The 12782-nt window shown below is 34.6% G+C and overlaps 1 protein-coding gene across 6 annotated transcripts in view; it reads right to left on the bottom strand.

Moving 5' to 3' along the window:
- LOC106082136 (high mobility group protein DSP1) overlaps positions 1 to 9815 on the bottom strand; it is an 84172-nt gene extending 74357 nt beyond the window's left edge. For 2 of the 6 annotated variants that reach the window (XM_059367024.1, XM_059367028.1), the window contains exons 1-2: positions 9035 to 9338; positions 8450 to 8875 (exon numbers count right to left, since the gene is read on the bottom strand). In XM_059367024.1, coding sequence (XP_059223007.1) covers positions 8450 to 8473 — 24 coding nt within the window. In that variant the 5' untranslated portion in view covers positions 8474 to 8875; positions 9035 to 9338. Of the gene's footprint in view, positions 1 to 8449; positions 8876 to 9034; positions 9339 to 9646 lie in introns of those variants that run through there. The other 4 variants (XM_059367025.1, XM_059367027.1, XM_059367026.1 and 1 more) reach the window with 4 other exon arrangements.
- Between the last annotated feature and the right edge of the window lie 2967 nt (positions 9816 to 12782).

Here is a 12782-nt window from a genome sequence, read left to right as displayed (position 1 = left end):
TTCGAAACAGTTGATTTACTTTGCCCATACATTTATTTGTCTTTTAGTATAAATCTGCCACCAAAATATATACCTACTTTTAAATAATCTTATTCTCCCTCTCTCTGCTCTCATATTTCCAATTCGTGAGATTTTCTAAAACCATACAAAAAACAACATATTGTTGCCACATTAAACGCAAAAAAATACGACACTATAAACTACATAAACCATCTTTAAGAGATCTATCCATTTAACGTTTTACATTGTGCTTAATCAGGTTTATAACAAGCCTAATAGTTATTTATTACTCAAAATTTCCAAATATAATGATGTGCTCTTTAGGCTACCAAGCAGCTGGTTGGTTTGTCATTTTCATTTCTTGTGGTATGTTAGTCCGCATTGGGAATGTGAACTACCTACATTGGTCTTATTTCCCGCCATTTTTAAACTACACAAAAAAACAATAGATTTTATTTATAATGAAAGAAAAAAAAATTAAGTACACCCCAACCACTAATCTCTAATAATTTTGATACTCAAATCACCTGAATGGTAAATTGCTAATAAAAAAAGCGCGCCAACGTTTTCTTCTACCATGAACATAATTCATGACTGTTTATAAACAAGTTTTTTCTCTATTGTTTTGCAATGAATTATAAGCGGCAACACTGCTGTACAGATACGTAGAAAAGATATAGAGAAAACTGTGGGGCAGTCTCTCCGGCTCTCTCGCAACAAAAAATGTTAACAGTAATGCAAACTCTGATAAAAATTGAATACAAAGGCCTAAAAGCGTTTTTTTTTTGGGGAAGTCTGAAACTGATTTAAAACTGCTTAATCGCAATTTGTGGGTCAAGTAGAGTATTCTGTTCAACTTTCGAAATAGATGCGAAAAAAACAAAATATCAATGTTTTTCAAACATAGTTGTACTAACACAATCTTACCTTCACATTAAACCAGGAAAATGTTTTTAAATGTTCCTTTTATGTCATGAGCGCAAAAAAATGCTTTTATTTATCTCATATGTTTTAGGCTTATACGTTCTTTGTATTGAGCTTGACAAATTTCCGCATAAACTGAACAGAATACCAGCTATAGATTGCAATACCTCAATTATAGATTGCAACACAACTTGTAATGATTACGAAATTGCGTTCAAGTACCGGGGGACAGTCACCACCCATTCAAATGTCCCCCAAGCGAACAAATGATAGGTCGTTCCAATACATTTCTTCCCAATGTAGATCGCGACAATGTTGTACCGAAATGAAAGGTATTTGAGGTTAGCATGTCCGCCTTTGACGCTGAATTTCTGCGTTTGTGAGGTACTATGCCATGGCGACTCGTCGTTCGGATTCGGATATAAAAAGGAGGTTCCTTATCACTGAGCTTAGGTTTAAATCAGACAGCACTCAATTATATTTGAGAAGTTAGCCCATGTTCTTTAATGTAATGTTCATGAGGAAACTTGCATTTGGGTGTATTTGCATTAAAAAAGAGCTATTTAGAGAATTTTTAAGGACAAACCCTTGCAAAAACTATTAGCGTTAAGAAAATGCAAAAAATTTGCCGATTTACGGTGAAAAACAAACGTAGTACCAGCCATAATTTGTTAACTATTAGAAAAAAAGGAGTCACCCCGGTTATTTCCTATAAAAGTAAAAACTTCATTAAATTTGATAAATAAAACTAAACTGAGTCGAGAAGATAATAGTTTAATCAAATATTTCTTGTAGATAAAATATTGCCACATTTTCTGAATAGACGAAATGAGAATTTTTTAATGAAATGTAGGTAATGTTGATGAAATTTTTTCCCAACACACAATTTCGTTTAAGTGTGCTATTATTATTATTAAACGAAATCCTATTTTAAAAAGGAAATCATGAATGAAAATGGTAATTTTTCAAAAGAATTGTAGATTATCCTGTAATGCTGTCTCAATTGACTCCTTTTTGCTTATGTCGTTTTGAAAAACATCTCAAGCGTTCGCACTAGTTTAGTTTTCACAAAGCATTGTTTCCTTACTGTAGAAATGCTCAAAAGAGCGATTTTTCCAACAAAAAGACATATAGGCTATACTCCCATCATATCTTTTATCACCAGCATTATTTTGTTAAATTGTGTTGTTTGCGTAGTGTTATCATGAAAAAAAAGTGAAAGAGCTATATTTGCTAGCAATTGTTATTTACTTAAAAGAAAATAAACGAAAATGCAAAGCGAATGAGCCAAAAAATCCTTTTTTTTATCATCTTGGCCCAAGTCGAAAAACGTTTCGTCCACGCTTTTAATGAATGCCAAATTTCTACTTCATAAAGAACTTACTACAAATGAAACTGTTTTCAGATTTTTTCGCAATTTCTTTTTAAATGGAGTTTCACACTGTAAAAACTAAAGCTATACACTTTTTTTTTTGGAGAAAAAACAATTTTTATCGATTTTGTGGCGAACGAGTCGTTTTGCCCTTATAAATTGTAAAGGAAACACGAGTCGTTTGCTCAAAACATCTTTGGTGTAAACATAGAATAAGGAAATGTATCTGTGAATGGAAATATGTATCTAAAATTACAACATTAAACAGAATCGTCACAAAAATAGGTGGCGAAAAGTGAACATAGTACCAAACTTAAGATAAAAAGTAGACCACCCTAATTCTATTTTAGTTTCTTAGGAAATATTGATTTTTCAGTCCAAAAAAAAAAATTTTTAGTGAAAGTTTTCGTTAAAAATTTTTGATAAAATATTCTTTAAGAAAGCGCTTCCAATTTTTTTCAATACAAAAATTGGTGACTATCAAAATATACGCTTAGAAAAAAAAAGAATGCTTGAAAAGGAAGAATAAAACAGATAACTTTATTTGCCAAAAAAATAATCCGGGTTTCAGAAACAGAACTGATCCCAATTGTATGGTGAACGGGTAATTTAGTGTTATATTATTTATATTTGATATTCTGATTATGCCTATGCATCTCAGTATTTGCCGACAAAAAGTAAATAAATTGACAACACTGCTTGACATTTATAAAATGGAGACTAAATTGTATTTGTAAAATACATGTATTATGTGTGTAAAGCATGAGCAAATTGAGAGAGTTCCTTTGTTCGCGAGTTTTATTCTCTTTCTCTTACTAAATTTTGCTACAAATCGATATTATGTGAAAAAACGTCCGCAAGTACCCCTTACTACGTTATATAAAATACGAACACAAAATGCAAGAAACAAAAAAAAAAACACTTTTCTTATTGTAAAAAACAAACAATATTAAACATAATAAAATAATGAAACAAAAGTGCAAGTACATGTTTTTTTAATTTCCTAAAAAGCATAGCACCATATACTACTAAAACAATCCAATAATTGAATCTCGAAAGCTTATGGGCATCAAGAACATGAGAGCTAAATTCTATATGCCAAAAATACACACATAGGGGATGAGTGTATGCATGTGTGGTATTTTATGCATTGCGTCGTAAAATAATATAAAAAAAGTCGACGAAGACAGGCGATAGCGAACTGCATTCGTCGCACACATCAGTAAATACAGAAAACAACGAAAGATTACGCAATTTATCGTATTAGTACATGAAATTTGTTTTATTAAAGCTGTCTGTTGTTGGTGGTTTGTTTACGGTATTTTTTCGTTGATTTAAAAAAACAAGTGTGAATCACACATAAGTTGAATGTTGTTAATTATAAGACGATCAAGCCATTTAGACGCAGCGACGTTTAACTTTATTAACGGATTACTTTTAATCGGTAGTTTTGCTTATCATTAATAGTTGCGATAACTTTATTTATGAAGTTTATGTAGTTTTGTTTTAAATGCTATTCTGTTTTTTTTTTTTTTTTCATTTTCGTTTCGTTAATAATTTAGCCATTCACAAGTAAAAACTTTTTTAACATACACAGATACCATCCATCGGGTTTCAATTTTTTTTTAAAGATTTAGAAGTTTAATTATAACTTTCAGAACATGGCGCTTAGGGTCATACTTAGAATACTAAAGACCCAACAAACCATACACGATTTCATGGTTATAATGTCTGTATGAATACGTCATATCTAGTAAATTAAAAAAAAGCAAAACAACTTTTATCCAAGAATAAGGGAATTCCTTGATTGAGAACCAAATTTGTGAATATCAGTTTATTAACTTTAATTTTAAAGTAAATAAAAAAATGCAATTTAATAAAATCTTATCTCTACCATTCACAATTGTACGGGTCTTTTTGCACTCTAGAGCAATATTTAATATAAACTGTTGCTTTATGACGTCAAAATAAAATAGTATGGTTTGTTGGATGCCTTTTTTGGTTCGTATTAATAATATGCATTGATTTTTGTTGCTTTCATTAATTATGAATTTTTATATATAAAAAAGTAACATTCTTGTTTAACTATGTACCAACATATGTATGTGATTTGAGAATTTATCCAATAAATTATAGACCTATGAGTTATTGGTTACATTTTTAATTATTTATTTACTAACCTAAACCAAAATTAAATATTCCAGCATAAAAATGCACAATTTCATGCAAACATTTCATTAAAGAACAGCTGAGAGCAGTGATGCCAACAATGCGAACTCGCCGGTTAAAGCATCGAATTTTTTACTGAAGAGACAACAAGATTGGGATTAAAGCTGAGTATGCACCTCTTGCGAAATTCTCGGTTGCAGCCAAGATATCTCTGTCGCCTCTGAAAAACCGTTGTGTAGAATACAAGATGGCAACAAACATAATTTTTGGGCGAATTTTAATAATTTTTGGCGAACAAAGCACATATGTACTAAAATTAATCGTTTTTATTTGCAAATATCTTTATTTCATATTGCATGGAGCTATTAAAACTAACATTTTTATTCGTAGTTGCAAGAAAAAGTTCACCAATGCCTATTATGTCACTGTTACGGTGACTGTTATGGTAACGAAAGTTCGCCAGAGGTGCAGACAGCGGTAAGATAAAAAATATAAAGAAAATTTCAGGTTATGGTCCGATTTAGACCACAAATCAGATAAAAATTGCGCCGTCTAGGGACTCAGAATATAGAACAATTTCAATTTAAATTTTTATGTTGTTGTAGCCACATTTTTATGTAGATGTTGTGGTCCTCGACAAGCTTCATAGGTGAGCAAGCTCGTTCCGGTCCATTTGACCGATAGCCTTGTCATATCGAGTTTCACGGGCACTCAATATATAAGCAAGACCCGGTACCGGAGGACCTCTCCCTGAGACTCTCCACTCGATACATATGATTGTCTGCGACTGCAGTTGTAGCTACTCTGATTGTATAGATAATTTTTCGACAATTCCTCGTTAACAAACATCGCCTTAATTTTTTTTTTTTTTTGGCAAATATAGATAAAAAATAGAAGCCTGATTAGTTCGGCCGGGCCCAATCTTATACACACTCTAATATGGATTTAGAGCCATAACTGGCTTAAAATTTCAACCAAATCGGAGAGGAATTATGTCCTCAAGAAAAATAATCGGGAGATCGGTTTAAATGGGAGCTATATATGTTTTAGTCCGATTTTGACCATGCAAATTGCAAATTTTGCCCATGAACATTCCACTAAGGAACAGAGGCTAACTTCTCACATATCAATGAGTGCAGTCCGATTCTAGTTTAAGCTCAATGATAAGGCGCCTGCTTTTTATAGCCGAGTCCGAACGGTTGAGAGAAGTTTTTACATGGCATAGTACCTCAGAAATGTTGCTGGCATTAGGAGGGGAAAAACATCGCTGAAAATTGTTTTTTCTTATGGTCTCGCCAGCATTCGAACCCGGGCGTTCAGCGTCATAGGCGGACATCCGATTCTGACCATACTGGCCCGTATAATTAATTTCATAGAAAAAGTCACTGTGCAAAATTTCAAATCGGTTAAGAATTACGCTCTCTAGAGCGTAATCTCTCTTGGGAGCTATATCGGGGTTTGAACCGATTCGGACAACACTTGGAGCGTATGTTGATGGTCATAAGAAAAATTGTGCAAAATTTTAGTCAAATAGGGTAAGAAATGAGCTCTCTAGAGGCCCAAGAAATATAATGGGGAGATAGGTTTATATGCGAGCTATATTGTATCTATATATGGACTGAACATTCCACTAAGGAACAGGGGCTAATTTCCCACATATCAATGAGTGCAGTCTGCCTCAAGTTTAAGCTCAATCTCTCTCTTGGGAGCTATATCGGGGTTTGGACCGATTCGGACAACACTTGGAGCGTATGTTGAAGGTCATAAGAAAAATTGTGCAAAATTTTAGACAAATCGTCTTAGCTCTCTAGAGGCTTAAGAAATATAATGGGGAGATCGGTTTATATGCGATATGACCCATATACAGTCCCAACCAACGTAAACTAATAGGAAGTAACTGTGCAAAATTTTATAATGTAGCTTTACCCCCTCGAAAGTTTGTCTGATTTCCACAGAGGGCCATTGATCGACTTAAAAGGCCATGGAGATCAAGATTATATACATTTTATGGGATCTAAGACCAATATTTCGATGTCACAACGGATTGTCGAAGTTAGTATACCCCATCCTATAGTATAGGGTATAAAACGAAAAGCATAAGGAGGAAACGAGGAAATCGTGATGAAGTTGAACACCAGTCAAACCGAAGCTTAGACTTCCAAACCGTGTAGAGTTCATATTCATCCGTTCGAAAATAAATTATCTTCTACGCCCAGAAGAATCTGTTTAAGGATCCTTGGCTATATCCGTCCGTGTTGTCTTTTCGTATCATTTGTTTCTGTCATTTTCTTTTTATCATGGTGGACGTCGCATTTGCTAAACAATCATCAAAAAATTGTCCGAAGTTTTTTAGACTAAAGAAAAACGCTCTGAACTTTTGGTAAAAAACGGTTCAGATTGAGATACAGCTTCATATAAGGAAGTATTGAAAAATCTTTAACCCAATTTGCACGAAATTTATTATGTAAGGTACTATTACTCTGAAAACCTCTGCAAAATTTCGCTAAAATCGGCTCACGAGGTCTGATCAAAAAATAACGTTTATTTTCAAATTTAGTGAGTTACCAATGTTCGATTTTCGCATTTTTTCTGTTTTGTTGGTACACATGACTGTAGTATTGTATATATTTGGAAGTTTGTTTTCGATAGATAAGAGGTTAGTCGTGTTTTGGTGTGCTCTTCGAAAAAATGGATCAAAGAGAATGTATTAAGTTTTGTTGTTGTTGTAGCAGTGTGTTATACACTGAGGCGGCAGCGCTTGCCGATGAAGAACTCCATCGGGTCAACTGGGTAGGTACAACCGGCTGCCATGGGATTGCATAAGTTTGGTGTAAAGAAGGCGTGTTTTGAGGATTGGAAAAATATCTGAGGGGGATAACTTCGAAAAGCGGTTTTTTTTTTGATCAGACCTCGTATACTTTGTTAGGTCTCGGATCATTACTTCGATGAACTACAAACGGAAGCCCGGCACGGGGTAGCTGTGAGCACCGTACAGGCTTGAACATTGAGGTCCGGTTCATTGCTGTCACGAGAAGCTTAGCTGCGTGCTACCGGCCTCCACAGGTTGCGGATAGTGGAATGCTTCATTCGGAGTAGCTGCAACGGCCGTCGCGGACAATCAGCGGAGAGTCTCAGTGAGAGGCCGGTCTTGGACACATATTTATGTATTTTAAAAGTTTCAATAATTGTAAGTCAATCAATGGACGTCCGGATGAGCGATGTTCGATTAATAAAAATATAATTATATTTGGATATATAAAGCTTCCCTATAAAGATACAACCCGAAGGACGGACTTTGTCGTTGAAAAGCAGAAGTTCGATTTTTTTTTAAATCCATAGTTTCTTGAGCAATTTTTTTTTTTTATTTTAGTCGTAATTTCCAATTTTTATAACCGTTTTTTCGATTAAAAATTTACCCACCCTTATGTACATACTTTATTGAACCTTAGACTTATATTATGGCACAAAAGAAAATGTGGAGTATACCCCTCCTATGTTGCAAAATAGTCTTGTGTTTGTAAAGAGCGTATTTTAAGCCCAAGATAAGAAATTACAGTTGACATCACTCAATTTTTACAAGAAGGGACTTAATATCCAACTCTTGCTCTGCAGTAACCACAGGTTGACAATTAAGTTTTTTTTTGTCTTAATTGTGGAAACTTGTCATATCTGCCTATATAGTAAGAGGAATGTCAATCATTCTCAGATCTGAGAAGTGTAGGGCTTAGAATATTATAATGGGGAAAACCCATTTTTTTGTTTTATGAATTGGAAAACTGGAATAGGGGCTACAGCATTGGGCGTTTAAAAATACACTGACCCAGCGCAAAAAATCACATGGACATTATTAAACAAGAATGTGTGTAGTTAAGAGGTGTGCGCATATGGTTAGAGGTGACATAGTCACAAAGTGGCACTCGCGTCAAATGTCATTTAAATATCAAACAAAAATCAATGCAGGATAACAAGTAACATTTAACATACCTGTATTTGATGAAAATGCTCCATATTTGCTGTGTATTTCTAAAAGATGTCTGCTTTTTTCCTTTATTCCCGCATATACGATGATACTCAATTTGCTGCCTTCTATATTCACAGTTGTTGTTGGTGTTAGGTGGGTGTTCTGCTGGTAGTTGGCTGCTGCTGCTAATAAGCCAATTACTTCCTTATTGGCGGTTTCTGTCTTAATAGATTTATCGATATTCAAATATCGAAAACACTTTCTTGTGGGGCAACTATACACTGTTTTATATCCACTTGGTTTCTATTTGGTCTTTCTTAAATTCACTTTAATTGCTGTTGTTGTTTTCAAAAGAAAAATTTAGGCGCGCTTTTTTTCAACGTTGTCACTTACAAACTTGTTTTCTCTTTATCATTGGTAGTTCTACCAAAATAAAAAACACTTGATCACTATAAAAATTAAATAAATTCATATTAATATTTTGCGAAACAATAAGTAGAAGAAAAAACAACCGTCAACAGAATGAAGAATTTGTTGTTTAATTCTAAACAATTATTTATATGTATATCTTAATATACAATAACAAAGCAACAACGACGACAACATACGTCAAATAATCATTGTCATAGCGACTGATGAATTCATTAAAGAGTCTAGCTACTCTCTTTCCACAATATTTTTCAACTTTTCTTGCACACACTTGGCATTTAGATCATCATTACATGGATTTCATTACTTCTATTCTTTCGCGTATTTAAAAAAAAAACACATATGACAAATATCCGAACGATAGAGATTGGGGGGAGGGGGGGGGAGGCAATTGGAATAAACGTCAACATAAGCCCTCTCCAAAAGTTGCCTTCTAATTTAATAGACAACTGAATGCTCTGACTTTACTGTACAACACCCAATACTATACACTGTATGGTACGGTATAATCCAACAGCACAAGACTTGGAGCGACAGCGACCACAGAACGCGAAGCAAAAAGAAAAAACACCATCATCTTTTTTTCGTCGCCGTCACAGTGGTGTGAATGCTTTAATTCTTGTTCTTGCTGCTGTTGTAGCCTTCTTCTGATGGCGTTGCTTTGTTGTGTCGTCGTCGTCGTTATTATTTAGCTTGCTGCGTTGTTTTTTGCAATTGAAATTCGTAGCTATGTTGCTGCTGAGCTTCTTCTTTCTGTTGATTTGTTGTTTCTTTTTTCTTATTTGTATCACCACACTGTATATTATAATGCTGTGCTGTTCCGCAGTATATTTAAACAAAATTCACTGTATGTTGTACGTACCAACAACGAACGTATGGCAATTGCCTTCAAACGCTATTGAATTGAGTTTCTTTATGCCTTGATAGCTTGGCCTGCTAAAAAAGAACTTATTTCCAAGCGTGTGTGTGTTTGTGTATGTACATTGTATATTGTTGGTTCGTTTGCACGAGAGCGACGATTGTGCAGGGGAGATAGCGTGAGTTGGAGAATTTCATACTCTCTATGCATTGTGTCTATCTCTTTTCATCTTGCGTTGTGGCATGAGCAATTGTCTCTGTTTGGCCTTATATACGTCAGTATTTTTCCAAACGGATAGTACGAGTGTGTGTAATTTGCAATTCATTGCGGCAGTGGGTAGTGTTGCCATTACTCTTTTCATTTAGTTTGTAATTGTCGGACTTGCTCGTGCAACAGATTTAGAATAAATAAAAGAAAATTTCAAAAGTTGCACGGAGTTCTTAATAAAACATAATATATGTACAACTAAGAAGTATGTAGCGTCATTCGCATAATAGCAAAAATCTACCTCCAACGAAAGAATCTTGATGGCAAATGCCATAACTTTAAAAGTCAAAGTAGTTTTACAACTTATCTTTTTCAAATGTGTTTTATATCTGTATTTTCATCATCATGGTAGAATAAAACTAAAGGTGTGGTCTCTATTCCAGCTGTTTAAAATTGAGGAATTTCGGAGTTGTATAGTCCCACTCAATTGACATCTGACAACTTCAAATCAAAATGATTATTTTTTGATATTCTTTTATTTTGTTTGTATTGTATTCGAAAGTTTATTCATCTTGCAACCTGTGGAAAAGAAACAATGGGCGGTTAAGTTAACAAGCGTTTAACATTAAGAGTTATTGCAAAATCAAAACAAAAATGAAAGAATTGTACTCAGCTGTTCGCATGACCTTATAAGAACATCCTGATGAAATATTTAGATGTAAGCATTCAATTTGTACTGTTACTTCTTTTAAATGGTCAATTGGAGAATTATTGAAACGCTCCTAAATGCCTGCATCACTGGTGCCTGGCAGCTCTACTATCTCTCTCCTCGTTTTATTGAAATGGCGCATTATTTCAAAGGAGACAGCAAAGAGCGGCAGTAAAGAGCAACTCGTTACTTCGTATAAGTACTCGTATCACGAGATTCAAGCAATAACAACAAAAACCAACACCACCAATAACTTCTCCCTCAAAAAGATTTGCAATTTCATGTTTTTGTCAAACTTTGCGGGGATCCACTTCTTAAATTTTAAGTCATTATGTTACTCTCTCAGGGATTTTCAATCCCGATTTTTAATGAAAATGTAACATTGCTTTATATTAGCTGAAATTGGATGGTTTATTTACCTGTCTAAACGCATATCTTGACATTTCAAATTGTTCTGCTGTGCAAGCAATAGAAAGATAGCAGAGAAAAATCGAAAGCGCAGCAAAACCCTGGGAAATAACAATAACTGCTGAAAAGAGAAAGTAGTGTTTAGTCAGAAAGAATCGCATACATAGTATATTCTACAACTCTGTAGATTTCTTTTTTCCAATATTTTGATTTTTCATTTAATTCAAAATATACTCGTGACTTGTGCGGCGGTGCATTGCGCATATCTGAGACATATTTTAAAGTATTCGTTTACATCCCTGTTGCGGTTATCTAAAAAATATAAATTGTGAAATGTATAAAAATAATTTAATTAAATATTATGGTCTTGTTTCGAGATTTTCCCACTTTTTATTTCAATTTTATTGTATGACTGTACTTTACGCGCCTTTTTTTCTTATTTGTGTTTTCTGTTGTTAGCCCAAAAGAGACGAAAAAAATGTTTGTAGTGTGTATCTCTGGTTTCTCTACTTTTGTTGTTGTTTAACATGATTGGCCTCTACATTTTGTGTACAGTACTACTACTGCTTTCGTATGTGCATACACACACGTTCATATATATGTACCTACTCGTGTAGTACATATTTTACACTAAATACTAGTTTATTGTAAATTATAAATCTTAAAAAAAAACTATTAATATTGGCTATTTGTTATATTTTCAATGAAGATCTTAAGTCTTAGAATATATTAATCGAGCGTTTGAAATTCATCGTGGGTATTGCAAATTAATATTTATGTGTGCCTGATTACTACAGGTCAAATTTTAATGTAAAGGTTCGCTAGTGAAATTCTACTCTTAAAAAAGGAATTTATGAATTGCAAATGGCAATTTTTGATACGATTTACAGATTTTTATAAAAAAAGCTAGCTGTACCCGGCTCGCTCCTCTGCGCCTGGAATGGAGGGTAGGTAGTGTTTGAACAGTGCCGGAGATATCATCCCGCTTTGGGGAACTCTGTTTCGATTTCTTATCCCTAAATTTCACAAATGACTGGCGACCACACAGTTTCAGTCCTAGCTGGGAGGAACGTATTGGTGATGTCCTCAAATAGTTTTGGATGGTTGACCGTGTCGAATGGCTTCGATAGGTAGGAGACACGAGGATGTACACATTGTAGAGTTTTATTTTGGCAGTGGCGTATCTGACTGCTATCCCCATGCACTCCATGTTGGCGTCACTAGCGCCAGGCGAGATGGGACTATATTGCACGGAATGGTGTATTACGAAGGCCAAACCCCCACTTCCATTCCTTAAGCGATCCTTACGTAGCACATTGTATCCGTGACAACTGAAGAAGGCGACGAATATGTTGCAAGGTGCTGTGTGACTATACTCCCGTAGTGACGTAAGGCCAGAGCAGATCGCAAATGCATGCACTCCATGCACCGGTTCTGGCAAACCGAAATGAACCAGGGTCCTGCATTCTTTTCAGTCCCGGCACGGACCAGAATTATGCGGAGAAGGCACTCCGGGATGTGCCTCTCCAATGACGGAAACGTACACTGAGGCGGCAGCCCTTGCCAACAATATTTAATAATGTCGAAGAAAATCGATTCAGTCGTTTTCGAGTCTATACGGAACACAACAAATGAAAATCTTAATTTAATTAAGAAATGTGTACATTCAATTAAAAATTTTGCTGAAATCGGTTCTATACATAGAAGAAATTAGAAAGGGGTTCAATTAAAAAATTTTTAGATT

Source organism: Stomoxys calcitrans, chromosome 4 (assembly GCF_963082655.1).
Source record: "Stomoxys calcitrans chromosome 4, idStoCalc2.1, whole genome shotgun sequence".
Classification (NCBI taxonomy): Eukaryota; Metazoa; Arthropoda; class Insecta; order Diptera; family Muscidae; genus Stomoxys; species Stomoxys calcitrans.
The sequence above is the reverse complement of the archived record's forward strand: the minus strand, read 5'-3'. Positions and strand labels throughout refer to the sequence as shown.